This window comes from Pagrus pagrus (assembly GCF_965226575.1).
Source record: "Pagrus pagrus genome assembly, chromosome: 13".
Taxonomy (NCBI): domain Eukaryota; kingdom Metazoa; phylum Chordata; class Actinopteri; order Spariformes; family Sparidae; genus Pagrus; species Pagrus pagrus.
The window spans coordinates 21,432,702-21,451,087 of record NC_140197.1 but is presented as its reverse complement, the minus strand read 5'-3'; the positions used below and the strand labels follow the sequence as shown (position 1 = coordinate 21,451,087).

General features: G+C 40.3%; 2 protein-coding genes across 2 annotated transcripts; one reads left to right on the top strand and one right to left on the bottom strand.

Annotated features, from left to right (window-relative positions):
* Positions 1 to 4,308: 4,308 nt before the first annotated feature.
* coro1a (coronin, actin binding protein, 1A) lies at positions 4,309 to 13,107 on the top strand. The gene is made up of 11 exons (XM_084371885.1): positions 4,309 to 4,401; positions 5,615 to 5,818; positions 7,506 to 7,628; positions 7,753 to 7,882; positions 10,013 to 10,194; positions 10,754 to 10,873; positions 11,468 to 11,572; positions 11,661 to 11,806; positions 12,190 to 12,247; positions 12,356 to 12,571; positions 12,747 to 13,107. Exons 2-11 carry the CDS (start codon positions 5,621 to 5,623, stop codon positions 12,837 to 12,839), a joined length of 1,371 nt encoding a protein of 456 aa, XP_084228011.1. The 5' UTR covers positions 4,309 to 4,401; positions 5,615 to 5,620; the 3' UTR covers positions 12,840 to 13,107.
* A 40-nt stretch (positions 13,108 to 13,147) lies between these two features.
* cldni (claudin i) lies at positions 13,148 to 16,526 on the bottom strand. Its single transcript, XM_084371907.1, has 3 exons — positions 16,390 to 16,526; positions 14,673 to 14,805; positions 13,148 to 14,353 (listed from the first exon to the last, which is right to left on the bottom strand). Exons 2-3 carry the CDS (start codon positions 14,802 to 14,804, stop codon positions 13,850 to 13,852), a joined length of 636 nt encoding a protein of 211 aa, XP_084228033.1. The 5' UTR covers position 14,805; positions 16,390 to 16,526; the 3' UTR covers positions 13,148 to 13,849.
* Positions 16,527 to 18,386: the final 1,860 nt, after the last annotated feature.

The following is an 18,386-nucleotide window of genomic DNA, read 5'->3' as shown; positions in this document are numbered from 1 at the left end:
CCCACTGACTAGTTGCCAATCCCGTCACCCCCACTTCATCTTGCCAAATTAGCAGCGTCTGAGGTGTAGCACATCCTCTGCTTCCTGCGCTAACACTGACTCAGAGGTGAAGGGAGGATTTCCCACAGTCTTTATCGCATACACTAGCCTCAGACTGCACCCCCCCGCCCCCACCCCCGCCCCTCTCGCCTTGATGAAAAGTCAGATGCTGTACGTCTGCTAGTGTCACTCTAACACAGTGATTTTTAACTGCTATGACCGTGGTACAATGTAAAAGCTGAAACTAATGTATTTTTGGCCACTGAATGAAAACTGAAAAAAATGCATGAAAGTAGCTGAAGTCTCATAGTGTTAGCTAATCGTTCATCGTAGCCATCCACCGGCCATGTCACTCAGATTGAAAATGACTGCGCAGGTAGTGGGCTGTAAGGGGGTTCACCACTACAGCAGGATGATCAGAGGCAATACATCACTTTCAAATAAACTGCACTGTTCATCGTTCTCAAAAGGGCTTTGGATTAAAGTAAATTACAATTGTGAAACATATTTAAAGTCCATATAAATAATGTAAATACATGTATGTAGATTATATATACATACAGTGCAAACGATATACCCTGACTCATTTTTGATACACAATATGTTAAATACAGAAAAACATAGGAACAGGATTTTAATGGGAACTTATTGGTTTGCTGATGCTCTCTTTCACAGCCAAAGCGAGTTATGAGAAAGGGAAGCTGACACGGCTCAGTGCGGTGCTCCAGATTAATATCAAAGACGTGTGTTTGCTTAGCTATGTCCATATGTATGTGAACAACACAGAAAAAAACATGCTGAAGTTGGTTTCAGTGCTACTGTAGACTTGTTTGACCTTTTGTGACCCTAACTAAGAATGCTTTTGATCATTTAAATGTAACCACTTTTTTAAGGCGCGCGGGAAAGACATTCGTGACCATCGTGGGGAATCTTGGCGGGCATGTGAATACCTCGTGACTACCACTGGTCTATCTATGCATTATCAGCCGAAGGATACGTAACAGTGAAGTCAATTTGTGTTGTGGTTAAAAACAGCTCTCTGATCCGCTGCGACGGAGGGCTTCGCTCTAACATCCTGGGTCTCCCACTTCTCAGGGTGCCATAACAGTAGCTGTAACATCCGAGACCTGACCTCTGCTGTCTGACACATGGCTGCGAGACTATGATCTACCTCCACCTGTCCTCTTTGTCCGGTCTGTTCATGCTGTGAACTGGGTAACAGATTGGACAGAAGGGAGAAAGAAGGTGGAAAGGAAGTATTTCTCTGAAAACCATGTTGCAGGAGTGGAACCTGGCCAGAAAATTGTCCGTTTGTCTGTATGTTAAATGAAAAAAAAAAAAGAGATGATGTTTGAGTACATCGCTAACAAAACAAAATTCAGTTTTTTTAATATAACACAGGTGCCGGATAGCCTGTTAATGACCTGTTTATAATGGATTACCTGTATTGTTATATACTGATTATTATGATTACTGTTCTTCTGTGGATCCTAATAATGACACTGGTCTATGTGTACAGATAGAGACAAGCCCTTTCCTTTAGGATGAAGGGAGCTTTCTGGAGGGTCTGTCTGTTATTCATATCTGCAATGTCACGGCATTTTTCAAACGACAAAGTGTGGCTCCATCTAGTGGAAGTTCATGCGCACTGATGCAGGCATTACTGTAGCCATACTGCAGGCAAATGAACATAATTGACAGCTAGTTATACTGTCAGCGCTGGTTTGCAGTTATTCTCCAGGGTTTATTTATTTAGATTTCCAGATCATGTATGTGTGCCATGTCTGTATGAGCTCTCCTGTAGAACCCATACAAGCATGAGATCCTCGTCAAATTTACTTTCTCCCTCTGCACTGACGGGGCGCTGATTGCGTCCCCAGAGTGCCTCGTTATCTGGTCTGTGTGCTTGCAAAGTCATGTGCACGAACCCAGACACACAGTTTGTTCCCGTGCTGTAGTTCACACGTCTGTCCAACATTAATTACCTGTGTAACAGACAGGCTCTCACACTCCTCAGTCTCCAGCAACGATTGTGCAATAAACTGAAGTCTATATTTTTAAAACCGCCTATAGATCATCTCTTTCATCCATGTTTCTTATATCGAGATCTGTGTGTGTGTGTCTGCTTCTGTACTTCTATGTTTTGATTTGATTTGTACAACTGGAAAGTGAGGACATTTTGGCAGGTCCTCGCCTCTTCAAACTGCTTTAAGAAGGTTTAGTCATAGTTTGAGAGTTAAAGTTAGATTAAAGTTAAAGTTTTATCCAATCGCCGGAATAAATGTTGGCGATGTAAGTTTCTTCAAACCGCAGATATGTTGAAACATACATTTGATATGTCGCAACTTTGTTTCTTTATGTCGCAATTTTACGTTTCCTCATGTTCAGTTTTATGTTTTATGTTGTGACAACACTGTCCTTATGGACTGATTAGGTTTAGGCATGAAGACCACTTGGTTGTAGTTAGAAAAAGATTTGGCTGACTTGGTTCTGTTGCCACAAACACGACTGGTAATTGTCCCAATGTCTCGTCAAAATTATCCAGTGGTTTCACGCTTACAAATGTCGATACAATGGCTTTGAACGGTGGTCTCTGTCGTGGCAGCCATCCACAGTCAGCGTATATACATGTAATCTGAGTGCTGATGTGAAACATTTATGTTTAAATGTATCTGTGGTTTGCAGAAACAAAATGCCAACATTTTATTCTGGCATCTGGGCTTTAAAGTTGGTGTAAGGGGTTGAGGTTATGCATGTAGGGGGCAGAACCAGGGGCAGAACATCCAAACTGGGTAGTCTGTCATAAAAGCCTGGTAAAAGTTTACATCTGTTCATATGATTTAATACCTTTAACATTTGGTTAAACATTACCTGAAAGACTTAGTCAATATAGTTTTTCTTAAAAGTAATGGTGGATTTGGAAATTGACGTTCAGATGTGGCTCTGTTTGGGCTTCTTGGTGTCAGTCAAATTTGGCAACCCGGGGAACTCGGGGATCGAGCTTGTCACTGTAATATAACAGATAAGATAAAAGTTATAGTTCAGGGTTTGGGATTCAAGTTATTAAATTGGGTTTAGTTTTAGAATCTGTAAGCATCAAAGTTAGCTGTATGCAGTATTGATTCAGAGACAGGAAATAAATCAAATAGATAAGAGGCCCTCGAGTACTTTAAAGCAATTAGAGAAGTTAAAATTAGAATTAGTTTTAAATATCTTTCTACAAGTGCAGAGGTTCAGTACAGCGCCTGTGTAATAAGGATCGAGTGACCTCACAATGACAGAAAAATGAGAAATTACTTGACCTCACCTCTTCATGGAGAAGATTAGAGCTCAGGTTTAAGATTTTAAAATAGTGCTTTGGCAATTTAATATTGCTTAAAGTCCATAAGGTCGAGGTACAGATTAAAAATAAGCTAGAACTTGGCACTCAGTAGAGTACATACTTTCGCCAATACCTCCAAATGCACTGGAGCCTACATTTCCCATAATGCAATAGTGTCTTTTAATAGACCTTCCCTGACTGGTATATGTCCACGTATTTCAAACTTGATGTCCCCGGTTGTCCCAAAGCTGACCCCACAGCCAGAAGACTTCACACAACAGTTGTGATTGGCTGATTTGGACTCACCATGACTTGTAAGCTGATCTGAACCAAAATTGGTGTTTAGCATCAGAAAAGGGGAGCATCAAAGTGTAATATTGGTAAGATTAGGAGTAAGGAGATAAATCTAAGGTTATAATCTCCTCACAAATATTGTTTAAAAAGGAGAAGGATCATATATGTTCTGCGCCTTTTCTTCAGTAGACCTTCAATGTGTAATTGCCGAGAATAACTGATGATGAAGCAGTTTCCCAGCTGCCGCATCATGTTGCAGTGAAGGCTGCAGAATATTGTAGCTGCAGCATCGCTTTAGGGATGCACGTGAGATGCTTTATAACTTCTGTGACCTGGTAGTGCCTTTTAACCCATTCAGTGATCACTGCACATTTCAGAAATGCAGTGACTCTGATTATAAGTTGACACCTGAGCAACCATGGCATGAATCCGCTGCCATTTGTTGGCACCTGTGGCTTGGATTAGCCTGAAATACATGTAAGTATGTATCATCCTGACATGTTAACATTAACATAATCATACAAAAGAACTCATACGGTGTACACGTCTTCCTCTTCATGTCGTCTTTTGCAGATTTTGAACCCCGACACCTCCCACTTCCACCACCATTTGAAACTGTCACTTCCTCCATGTAGTTCTGTGATGTACTTTAACCTACCAACTCTTCTACGTCCTCATTCTGGTGGCAGGGTGTTTGCTCCACCGCTGAAACTCCTTGAGCTGAATCTCCCCCACACGACTACCAGGTAGGCCTCGACATCTGTCTGCAGTTTGTCACACAGTTCGTTTAAACCTATAAGACATCACTGTGGGTATAATTTCATCTATAACAGGGATATTTATAGATAAATAACAGGTAAAGATTATACAACGTCATTGAATTTAGCATCATCTGATCCTCGTGTTCCACCTGGCTTGAGTTTATCCTGTTTTAAGTTAGTGAATTGCTTCCTACTCTGTACCAGGCGAATGTTTTCCATCACACCAGAGAGAGAAAGTGGTGGAGAGAGATTATTGACATGCATTTAGGCTCCTGATAAAATTACGGCTCACTCTGTAAAAGGTTATTAAATTAGGTGCAGAGCAGCCAGAGAGGTCTTGTGATGCACATGCAGCAAAACTGGTGTACGCTTTGGAGTCTGAGCTTAGGCGCGGCTGCAGATTTCAGGAAGTAAAATCCACAAATGGAGGTAAAGCAAAACATATTCAGTGTTTTTGAATGACGGTGCTGTTGTTGAATAGCTGGAGCGGCTTTTGACTGAAATTCTACACAGTTTGAGGCTTTGTAGAAATCTCATTACTCGTGCAACTTTGATTCCTGCGTTGGTAAACGATGCATTTATTTCACGTACTTTAACTTGCAGCTAGCAGATGCAGTATGTTCTCCAGTATGTATACCTGTGGGAAAATCAATGAGAGCACGAGTGTGTGACAGACAAATTTGGCAAGAGAGAAAGGTTGGTGGTTGCGTTGCTCACTTTAAAGGATGTGGTCTAACTGCTGCTTTGGGACAGTCTTCTACCTTTTAAGGTAAACAGCATGTGCAGCTCAACCGATGACGAATAGCATCTGTATTCATATTATTGTCTTTTTAATTGTCTTCAACAATCAACAGTTGTTCAGCGCACAGAATCCAAAATTAAAGAAAGAGAAGGGGGCAGAGTTGCAGACAGTCTAGAGGAAGCAGTTGTGAAAGCTTTTGCTTCCTCTTTTTTTGGCTTTCCTCTGTCGTGTCTTTCAGCTGTTTCGTCAGCTTCGTGTCTGTCAGTTTATTTCCACATTAAATCTAAAAGCATAAACATAAAGGGAGTTGTTACAGGTAAATCTTTACGACATGATTAGTCTGAATGCATTCTAATGATGGCTTTTGCAGTAATAGATGTCTCCAGACTAGAGACTGTTTCAGGCTTCATGCACGCATAAAAGTTTTTCATTCTGAGACATATGCTTTCTTTCCAGTTCACCATGTCCAGGAAGGTTGTGAGGACCAGTAAGTTCCGTCACGTCTTTGGTCAGGGCGTGAAAGCTGACCAATGCTACGATGACATCCGAATCTCCCAGATGACATGGGACAGCAACTTCTGCTCCGTCAACCCCAAATTTGTGGCCATGATTGTGGACGCCAGTGGTGGAGGAGCCTTCATGGTCTTGCCCCTGAGCAAGGTGGGTGCTGTGTGGCTCTTTACATCCTTCTGTCTCTCATTATACCATTTTTGGACATGTTGATCATTTAAAAAGCAAAGTTGGTGTGATATTTTTTTTGTTCAACAGCATGCTTACACTAAACATTTGAATACTGCCAGCCACAATCACACGTTTAGCTGAATAAGGAAGTTTGATGCCGACTTTGAGTCTCTCTACACGTCACTCGCTCTGCTGTTGAGAAGTTTTCACCATATTAGGAGTTTGTTGTCAGCTCAGTCAGGGCAGGATGTGGCCTCAGCTTGGTTATTCTACAGTCACTTATGGAGCATGTTAGGTGGCTTGAACCTTTTTTTTATTGCATTTGATGTGCCTTAAAAGTGGAAAATCACAGAGCTTGTGGCATTGTTCCTGTTAATGTGAACATCTGAATTTGTCAAAGTATTTGAGCTCAATGGAGCTCACCTGTACGTTCCCTCAGGCTTGTAATTTTAAAGTCTTGAAAGATCTTGGATTGAATTCAGTTTCCTCAAAAAGAAGACATTAAAAAGCCTTATATTTTATTCAGAAATAAAACCACAATATGATAATTTTGTAATCCTTTTTGACAGACACTCAATTGAAAACAGTTCAAAGACAAAAATTTTACCTCGTCAATTTTAATGTTGAATTTGACTCCAGCAACGTGTTTCAAACAAGTTGGGACAGGATCAACAAAAGACTGTGAAAGTTGTGTAATGCTCAAAGAACACCTGTTTGGAACATCCCGCAGGTAAACAGGTTCATTGGTAACAGGTGATAGTATCATGACTGGATCATCAAAAGGCTCAGTCATTCACAAGCGTTCGAGGTCCACCACTTTGTGAAACACATAATTGCATAAAGAATAATCCTACATGGGCTCAGGAACATGTTGTAAACACAGTCTGTTTGTAAATGATTGCATTCTGTTTTTATTTACATTTTACACACCATCCCAACGTTTTAAGCAATCGGGGTTGTACTTTAATCGTGAAGCAGGCATTAATTTGCTTTCTATGTGGTATTAAAAAGGTCTCAAAAGCCCTTTAATTTAACTCGGTGAACCCTGCAGAAACCACATTATCCATGGTCTTATCTCTGATGTAGTACAAAATTCTCAAGGGAACAAAAATTAGTCGCAGGTCCAGTGAGCGTAAAATTGCAGAGAAATGTACTGTGTAGACGTGGTAACACTCATCGTGTTTTGAGATAAATAATAGTGCTGTTATGTAATCTTGCATAAGGACCAATAAACGCTTTGAATGTGTTGATAAACTCCAGAAAGTCAGTGAGCTGAAAACGTGCTCGAAAAATGTCTATCCTGAATTTTTCAGTCGATAACACATAAAATGAATGATGCCCTGATGATGCCCTGAGTCAGACATGATGTTTCGAGGGAGGGCAGACTAGATTTTGCCATGGGACTTCCTCTCCTGGCCCTGATCTCCTATCTAACCCAGTTACGAGACATTAAAGAGTAATTGGAGGCATAGCTGTGGAATTTATATCAGCTGACTGTCATCGTCCACCTCCCACCTGGACCAAATCGTCATGTTTTTGACTCCATCATAGTTATGTGTAACCTTCCAGTCCCTTCGCTTCATTTGAGCTGTAGCTGCCTTGTTTCTTTCGACGCTATGGATGAGTTTTGTGCTCATCACCCTTCTTGATGTTTCCCTCTCTACAGACTGGACGTATCGACATGTCCTACCCCACTGTGTGCGGCCACACAGGACCGGTCCTGGACATCGAGTTTTGTCCTCACAATGACAATATCATTGCCAGTGGCTCTGAGGACTGCAGCGTCATGGTAGGCCTTACTAAATAACGCTACAGCAAACATGATGGAATATTTCAGTTTGATCTTTCAAGCATTTACATGACATTGCACTGTGATGTGTGTGAATTCACTGAATTGTTTCCTTGCTAAATAGATCTGGGAGATCCCAGATGGCGGACTGACCACGTCACTCACAGATCCTGTTGTCAAGCTGGACGGTCACTCCAAACGTGTTGGCATCCTGAGCTGGCACCCCACCGCTCACAATGTGCTGTTGAGTGCAGGTATTACACCCTCATGAGCCTGCTAAGACACACCTGTGACTGGAGCTGACTTTACACGGTCTCACGGAGAGTTTCTGTACACAAATGTAGCTTGACTATTCGAGGAACCAGGGTGGTCTGAAAGTACAATACGGCACAGATGTATTGCCAAGATTATATGTATTGAGACTCACACCTCTGTTGAACAGGAAGTTCTTACGGCACCCACCCACTCTGCTTCACGCTCAACTCTGATCATATATATCCAGCTGCAGCTGCAGCATGAAGTTGAAAGAAATTGAACTTCCAAATATGGTTTGTGCTGTGTTCATGGGCTATTTGGGTCACAGAGGAGGCCAAACATGACATTCATAAATATTGTTGCCAGAGTTATAACTTATCTATATTTATAAAGCTAATAAAATTGTATGAGGTTCTCTAGTCCGAGCGAAGATAGCAAACCTTAGGGAACCTACACTGACCATTTTACTACAAGGCCATTCGATAAGATAGCTTACAATACCAACATTTATGTATAGATACATTTTTAGCTGTTAGACTAAACACAATTCATAGTTTATCCTCATTATTTCTGCTTAATAGGTGTTTATTTTTTTGAATTTTTTGTTTTCCTAGGACAGCTTTTATTTACATTAATTCATTGATTAAGAAGATAGGAAGAAGAAGAAGAGGAAGAACAACAACAACAACAACAAGACATACTTTATTAATCCCCTTAGGGAAATTCAATGTATATCTTTTTATTAAACCACATTATTTGGGTGAAAGTCTTATATTGATGTGCTAGACTAGGTTATTGTTATTTCTTCGCCTCATAATTGCCAAATACCCTTATTGATACCCTTAATGACATTTTCAATTTATTTTTGACCAGCTATCAGGTCAGATCAGGTCTTTTGTCTTCCTCGTCCACCATAGCGTCATGTGCAGGTGGGTGTGTTTTAGACTCTGCAGCTGCTTTACTTCCTTAGCTGCAAAGAAATGGAGAAATGGGCTTGTTTTGCAGGGGGAGAGGTTTGTAGAGTTTCCAAGGTTGCATCTGAAACCTTCTCATACTGACAGTTTGGTAAACAAGAAAAATAGCAGAAAACAACTATTTGCTATGTAAAGATTAGTGGAGTAGTGGCCTCCTGAGCAGAGAATGACGTCACACTTCTGTTGTAATACAGGCTTCTCTGATCTTTGTTTTGGTAGCCGGTCTGGCTGCACGTGCGTGTTTGTGTGTGTGTGAGTCAAATCCTCGTACTTGCCCAATGTACTCGATGGTAACTTTATTCTTTTGTTTATTTCGTTTTGTGTCTAGACAACCCAGTCCTCAGGATAAATGTTGGCGTGAAATGAGTACGTTTCTGCAAACCACATATATTTTGAAACTTTACATTTCTTTATGATGCACCTTCACAGTTTTCACAGTATACTTATGGTCTGGTAGACACAAAGAAACACCTGGTTAGGGTTAGGAAAACATCGTGTCTTGCAGTCAGTTAACTGCCAGCATTGTATCCCGGGCTGGAGGGGCCGCTTTCTGTGTTTCACAACTCTTGCTGAGGACATGAAAGGAGGGGGAGCTGTGGCCGGTTTGTTTTCGGTCTGAGATGCTGGTGCTATAGTGACATCTAGTGGCTGAAAATCTGCCAGCATTACCAAATCACTAAATCTGTCTGTGATGATGGTAAACTCTTTACAGCTGAGAGCTACTGGTACTGGGCAATATAGTTGAAAATGTCATGATATGGAAATCACTGAATTGTCACCCAGCTCTAACTGCTGATAATAAATAGTACAAACCTTTGATTTATGGATGTTACAGCTTGTAGGTCCGTGATAAATCGTTATGTGGTACATTCCTAATGTAAATGAGGTTATTTGCATAGAAGAGATCATTGAGTGCATGATTCAGCTCTGTCGAGACTTGTCTGTGTATCCATGGCAGCTATCAGTGCTGTTGTTTATTCCGAACATAGTTGAAAAACATTGTGTGTATATCAGAGGATTTTTCCCAAGAAGAAACACAGAGACTCTGATTGTTTGTTTAATTTAGTACTGATTTATGCTGTAGATTAATGGGCCACAGTGAAACTGTGTAACTCTCGTCTCATTCACCACTTTTATCTCATTGTGTCCATGCAGCCTGTGATAACGTGGTGATCCTGTGGAATGTGGCTCGTGGGGAGGAGGTGGTGAGGATCGACACCGTACACACCGATCTCATCTACAGCGCCTGCTGGAACAGGGACGGCTCCAGGATCCTCACCGCCTGCAAGGACAAGATTCTGCGGGTGCTGGACCCACGCAAGGGCACCGTCCTCTTGGTAGGTTTCCGGCTCTTACTGTCCCTTCCCTAAAAACACTGCGCCGGTGTCAATGTTAAAGTGACTTGACGCAATACAAAAATGGCTGAAACATCACTGAAATTATATTTCGACAAATTGTGTCAGCTCTGATAATGATGTGACAGTTGTAATTTCCTTTAATTTCTGAGCGAGATGTGTTTTCTTTAAGTATGTATAAGAAAAAACAGCTATTATAAAATGCTGCTCGCTCTCATGCTTCATTCTTATTGAAAAATGGTTTTGTTTGTCTTTCTGAATCTATATCTGCAGCAATTTGGTTAAATTAAGCGGAAAACCTATCTACTTTATAATTATAATTCTTAATTTTGTATCATTATTTTCAGCTCTATTGCGTGATACTGATAAGAAGAAGCAGACAAAAAGGACATTTTCATAGTATTAAATCATTCATATTTTACAGTTAAAATGTAAAATATAATAATATATTTTGTTATTATTATGAGTAACTCTGTGTCCACACAGAAAGCTGACATTTTTTTCAGTGTATGTAACACCTCCAACTCTGCTCCACCTACAGGAGAAGGAGAAGCCTCATGAGGGCTCCAGGCCCATCAGGGCCGTCTTCGTGTCCGAGGGGAAGATCCTCACTACCGGCTTCAGTCGCATGAGTGAGAGACAGGTGGCGCTGTGGGACCCGGTGAGTGTCAACAAACCTGCATGTTCAACTTCAGCAATATTATTTCCTAAATCCATCATCCTTATTCTTATTTAGTATAGCATTTCTCGACAACATTAAATATTCATTACTAAGTTAAATATTTTGTTAAATTTAGCAGTCAAAAACTCAGTTAATCTGCTTCATCAGGAGTGTGTGGGCGGGGTTAGATCAGATGTGACTAAGTGGTCTGGCAACGTGAGCAACAATCCTGCCCACGTCAGAGCAGTGAGAAGAGCGCAGACCAAACAACTACAACAGCAGGAACCTAGACATGGAAATTGTACAAACAGGTTTCATCATGGCCTTGAATTGAAAATCTTGACAGCGGTGCTCACCAAATGTTAGTAATTTGTCACTAGGGAGTTCTTTACTGTGTTCACAACACTGCTGTTACACAACGTCCAGCTTACAGCACTAAGGGCGTTGTTGCTCTGAAATATCCCACATGAATCCCAATTAAATGAATCCGTGGATTACCTGCAGTCTGCTGTAGAGGCCTCTCTATACAAACATGTTACACTGGATATAATCAAATGAGTAACTCTGTGGATGTATCTGAATCTCGTTTAACAGAAGAACTTTGGAGAGCCACTGACCCTGCAGGAACTGGACACCAGTAGCGGCGTCCTTCTGCCATTTTTCGACCCAGACACTGGAGTCGTCTACCTCTGTGGCAAGGTTAGATTCAGATGTTGTAATAACTTTTGCTCTGTGTTTGTCTCACCCACACAGACAAACACAGCTGACTTTCACATTTTCCTCACAGGGGGACAGCAGTATCCGCTACTTTGAGATTACAGATGAAGCTCCTTATGTCCACTTCCTGTCCATGTACAGCAGCAAGGAGAGCCAGAAGGGGATTGGTTCTATGCCCAAGAGGGGTCTGGAGGTCAACAAATGTGAAATCACCAGGTAGTGGCATTTATGTCTTTATAAACCAAGAAGTAGGTCAGTGTTTTAGCTATGCTTGAGGTGTGGCTCTGTGGATAGCAATGCTGTTGGTCAGTCAGTCAGTTGGTCCAGACTCTGAGATGAATTGCCATGAACGTTTGCACAGATACTCATAATTAATCCTACTTACGATGGGCATCCCGACTTTTCATCAAGCACCAACATCTTGTCAATTAAATTGTTGACCAAACGCCTTCAAAACTAAGACATTCCTGTCAGCCTCAACTGTACTCTTAGTTAGCATGCTAACATGCTAAACGTGATGATGAGGACTTTCTAATATTATTGTTTATAGTGCTGCTAACTCAGGAACTTAAAATATAAATACATATTTATACTTTCAGGTTCTACAAACTTCATGAGAGGAAATGTGAGCCCATAGTCATGACGGTGCCACGCAAGGTACAGTATACACTATATTTAATTTCATCAGTCAGAATTAGTTTGTGGGTTAAGGTTAATTTGTGCATTTCTATCTTTAACTCACTCTTTCCTTTTTTTCCTGCACAGTCTGACCTGTTTCAGGAGGATCTGTACCCAGACACCATCGGTCCCGAGCCCTCAGTTGAAGCCGACGAGTGGTTTCAAGGAAAAGATGCCCCGCCTATTTTGATCTCTCTAAAGGACGGGTTTGCAGCGACCACCAAAGCCAAGGAGTTCAAAGTTCACAAGAGTCTCCTGAAGACCACGACCGCCTCGGCTGGGAATCAACAGGACAGCAGCGGGGTGAGACGATTAAAGATTTTTACTCCACTACATTTATTTTACTTTGTTTGATAAGGTTTTACATACGAAGATCAACTTAATTTCAACTTGAATATAAAATATGGTTCCACAATCTGCGTAATCAAACTCTTCATCACATCCTAACTCTGTCTCTCTTTGCGTGTCTGTCCCTCAGGAGGTCCAGTCCTTGAGAAAGGAGGTGAAAGACCTCAAAGCAGCGATAGAGGAGCTGACCAAGCGTGTGAGTGAGCTGGAGAGCAAGCATTAAACTAAGAGAAGTTTGGTAAACAAGAAAAATAAAATTAAAAAAAGACCAGAAGTCAAGAGAGAAACAATGGAGCGACGAAAGACTGTTGTAACTTCTGACTGTAGCGAGACAAAGGGAGGGTTTTCAGACAACAGTTGAAAAAAATGAAACGTCATTTTTCTTTGGCTTGAAGCTTGAATTTGTTTATTTGGTTTGTCTGATCAATTTTAAAAATCCCTATTTTAATATATGCTTTTAGTTTGAAATAAAGTCTTCTGTATTTTCAAAATATTGTGTTCACTTTTTGTTCCACACACATGAAATACACGCGAAACACACTTTTGAATTACACCAGATTTTAATCATTTATACTCATTATTATACAAAATGAGAAACAAACAAAATAAGAGCAACAACGAAAGTCGTATAAAATGTTTGAAATGTCGTGGACATTTAAAAATGGATCATCAGAGAAACAAGTGCACACAGATGCTCCCTGAGGCCTCGCGAGGTGCCTTTGGTTAAAGATGAGATTTAAACATTTAAGATTGTAGAGAAACAGACAATGCAATATAAACAGAAAGGTGGGTCCAAACAATAAGTAAAACATGAATCACTAGTACATTTATCAAGGCCTGGTGGCTCTTTTATATACTGTATGTTGAGCTTATAGACCTTAGACCTCACAAGTACACTTTCCTCTTTTTAAAACCCTTTTTAATTCTAAGATCACAAAATATTTGATGTATAATTTACAGCTTGTATATCTTTTAATTTCCATTTATTTTTCAGACAGCTTTTGCATAACCTGGCACCTATTTGTGAAACAGCTTTGAAATTGAAAACATCACCAGCATTACTATGAATATGACAAAAAAAAATAAGATCAGTATTCAGTATTTACAGACTTTTCTATTGTCTTCTTTCGGTTTTTATCCCCCATGTCATCTACTTTGTCGCTCCCCTGTCTTTCACCAACTAAATCCCCCTCCCCTTCTTTCTCTCAAACACCAGTCCCCTTCATAAAGCCACTACACGTAATTTTTATTAGGGGCGGAAGCACCGTTGCTGTAGTACTTTGCGGATCCTCCGGAGCTACCAGAACCGGGTCTGCTGAAGCAGCAGAGCAGACCTCCAGCAATAAGTAGCAGCACGCCGGCCCCCCAGCCCACATAGATACACGCTCCCATTTCCTTCTTCTGATTAGCTTGCACCAAGGGGTTGTTGAATGTTTGCACAATATTGTGGGCGGACCAGCTGACGGGGATGATCACCAAGAGGCCGGCCAGCAGCAGGCCTATCCCTGCCACCAAGCTGATCTTGGGTTTGGCGTCTTCGTTCTCAATGCAGGTGGTGAAGTCGGCCCCACAGAACAGCATGAGGAGGCTGAGGCCGCTGAGCATGGCGCTGATGATGGTCATGGCGCGGGAAGCCTGCAGGTCAGAGGCCAACACCAGCAGAGAGTCGTAGTTCTTGCACTGCTGCTGGCCGGTACTCTGCACCACACAGCTCGTCCACAGGCCGTCCTGAGTGCTCTACTCATACACAGACAGAAAGAAAAAGGGAGGGTCAGTCATTTTGTCCAGAGGTGGGACGTAGGCAGCACATTTACTCAAGTACTGTAAAAAAAATGGACTTTGTTTTAAAAGGTTTTACATACAAAGATCAACTTGATTTACAATGCTTCTACTGTCAGGAAAGACAGTTTTTAAGTTAATACCCCTTTCTATGACACGTGTGGTCAGCGCACTGCAGAAAAATACACTTTATGTTGGGTTTTACATCCTTGCCATACCTCTCAACTCTCTTCCAATTCATGACTTTTCATTAATAGAGCTTGAAGTTTTTCATTACCTGTGCAGTCACAATGTTGGCTCCTACGAAGGACGACACCTTCCAGCGTGGGACTGCACAACATACGATCACCCCGATCAGGCCGAGGACCCCGAGGGCCACACATACAATCTGAACGCCCTTAGATGCCATCCTGAAAAAAAAGTCAAGACGGAGAGAAGGATCAGAGGCATGAAGCTGATATTTACAACTTTTGCTATTATTTGTTCTTGGTCATTTGTAAGGAGAGATGCCTTTTTTTAATTGGTTTTCCCAGTTGACTGTATTTCTGTTTCATTGCACATACATGATTCATTTATATTAATTTGTACTGTTAACACCCAAGTAGTGCAACTTCAGTGCTGATAAAACTCAGCCTGTTTCCCTCATTGGTTAGGGAGGAGGAGCTAGTGAATCTCTTTCACAGATCTAAGATGTCTATTTGTTGTTACAGTGGTGTAGCTGTTTCTCTGTGTGGTTTTTTTTGTAATTGCATAGTTGAACGCACATTCAGACAAACACCCGTTCCCTCTGACAGGCCTTCACAGGATTATTTGGCTTAGGGCTACATTTTAAAACAGATTCATGTCCTGACAGGCCCTGGGCCCCCTGATCTCCACCCAGGACAGACTCAACCACTCCCTCAGATCTTCTCACTTGGAAAATCTTTCTTAAACTATATTTATTTATTTTAGGATCATTGATTCAACTCCATACAGACCAGAATTAAAGAATTAAAGGGAAAAAAAAGAATGATGGAAATTCTTCGCGTGGAAAGTGGTGCAGTTTATATACTTTTGATCATGAATCAGAGGATCTTTGATTAATTATAATATATTTAAGTTAATGTTTTAATCCTTAAATAACTGTTGCATTATTTTGATAAATTGTGTGTTTTTTTATATTGGAAAAATTCAAACGAAAATACCTAAATTAAAACTTGAAAACACATAAATTCAGGCACAAAAAAAGCGCATATGTGCCTATACTCTCTCTAGACTGTTAGTTACTGCTAATTATTAATACAATGTGGATAATCTTTTCATGCAAGGAAGACGTTCTCTTTGTTCTTCATCCATACCAACAATTCAAATGATCCTTTACCAGCTGTAAACGTGAAAAAATTCTCATATTATACTTAAGGATGACCATTAAACCCAGTTTCCTACACCACAAATTTTGTGAAACAACAAAGGAGCGCCAATAACCCAGTCAGGGTTGGATGGGGTAACTTTGGGTTGAATTTAGACCAGGACAAAAATATCTTACTTTTAAGCATATGTGACTCGCCCCAGATCACAAACTTTCAGAGCAGATTGAACACTGAAAACTAATCTGATGTGGGTCACGGGATTTTGCTTAGCAGGATGTTTTGTTCCTGTTCCTGAAAATTAAATAATTTCTGCCTCAAAATGACTGAATATTGCATATAAACATACTTTTTTTTTAATTAAGGGGTACATGTGCAGTTTCATCAAACCTTTCTTAAAACAGGGATCACACACATTAAAACATTTACTGAAAAAAAAAAAAGGAATCACAAACATGCTGCTGCTTTTTCCTCTCACAGCTGTTTATTTGCACTTTTCCAGATTTTTGCTGGTGCACATAAAAAGGTATTCAACTAATCCTCCAACAATCCTTTCATCCTCTGTCATTTCAAGCTTTTGCAGAATCATAACTCTTTTCAAAGCTCAGGCTGTCCATCTGAATAAAAAGTGGATTAAAAAAACATTACCTTTTATTTAGCGTCCTCTGAACTTGGAAAAATTAGGTGAGATGTTTCTTGAGGTTCTTCCTTTCTTCCTGCCTGTGCGTTGTTTTGAAGTTGCTGTTTTCTGATGTACAAGTTTTATACAGAGGCTGCGTGATAAGATGGGGGGGTATTTGTAGAGGAATGTGAGGTTTAGGGTGGGGTTGAAGTCTAAGGGGGAAGAACACAGGAGGGAAGGACCTCAAGACCAGACTGGACTTGTCCTATACGTCTGTTTCCCTCTCTTTTTCCATCTTAGACCTGCCATGGATCTCAGGAGTTCTTACTTAACACACCTTGATGGATAAACCTCAGAGTTTTCTATAAAAAACAAGCTATTATGTGTTAGCATCAGTAGTCCAAATTGATCAGAAGACAGGTGTTGTTGTGACTACACTGATGATGTTAAGTGAATCATTTCTTTGCTAAAAATAAGAAAAATGACTCACCTGGAAGACTGAATACTACCTGAGATTCCTTACCTGCAGGTCATAGATAACCCCTCTACACCGCCTCTGTCGAAACTGATGACGAATGTAGGATGCTGCTTTAGGGAACCGAGACTCATTGGGATTGTGTAAGATTATAGGTTTCATGGATCCTATGATGGAAAGAAATGAGGAAATGAAAAGGAATGTTGTGAAACTAAATGGCCTTGTTTAACACACAATCATGAACACTGACACTGACGCGTAATATACAGGCGTAATATACAGGCATAAATAGATTGTAGTTTGGAAGAGGGCTCAGTGATGGAGAGGCACACTGAGTATTTTTATACAGAATATACAATAAGATTCAATGTTCAGGGCAGCACAAACTCACACAGCCTATAGGAGAAAAAGTGTTTACCCTAATTCTTTGAAATAACAAGATTATTATCTCAGATTCTCTGAAAAATTCTGTTCTGTCTCTTCAAATTAATGTGATTGTCATCTCAGAATTATCTCAGAATGTGAAGGAAGTTGCATCTTTGAAGATATTAATCGAATTTCCCTTTGAGATTTTTGTTTTAGCCCCTACTTCCCCTCCCTCAAGAGACTTTTCCCTTTGCCAGGCCACCAGTGGAAATAGCAGTTTGTTGTTAGTGGCTTGCCTGGTTAAACAAAGACCAAAAATAAAATAAGATAAAGATTCTGAATAACAAAATTGGACAGGAGTTATACATGATTAACTCTGCTTGCTTTTGCAATAACATCCTGTTGCACGTAATTGCTTAGAATTAGGAAATCTTATTTGGACAAATTTGTCTACTTGAGCAGAGAGCCAAAGTCTAGAATTAGATTAAATTTGACCTTTTCATTGCGTTTGCTTAGTGGTGTACTTTGGCTCTGAATGTGTAATGTTGATGCAGATTGCCTACATGATAGCCTTCACATATATGAAAAAGTTTAATTGATAGCTTAGGCAACGAATGAGGTTGTTCTTACTATTTTGGTACTTCCTCCCGTCAGCTGTTTTATATTGTTCATAACGAATGAGACATCACATTATTTCAGTATAGTGTAATTTAGTCATTCCTATAGCAGCCTCTAACTTGCATAATTCAATTTAATTCAGCAGATCAGTTTGCAATTGCATGCTCATTTCTTTAAATGCAAGCAATGTTTATATATCAGATTTACTGATATATGATGTGATCTAGACTGCAGTGTTCGTAACTGAGTATTGAGTTAGGGTAACTCCACCAATTCTACACATTAAAGTGTGTTAACAGGTATAACATTTATATATACATATAAAATATTTACCGAATTTACAAGAAGGCCCATATAATTGAAAATTTGTCACAGACAGCTTTTCACAAAGTTTATAAAGTTTCTCCTAATTCATCAACTCACAAAATTGGGTGATTTTATAAGGGATTCTGGGGAATTTCTCTCCCTCTTTAATTCCTTGCTGTTGTTGACTGTGGTTGATGTGTCTGCTTTGACTAAACTTGCCGGTGTTCAAGTTTGCCATCTGCAAACGTGGTAAACACA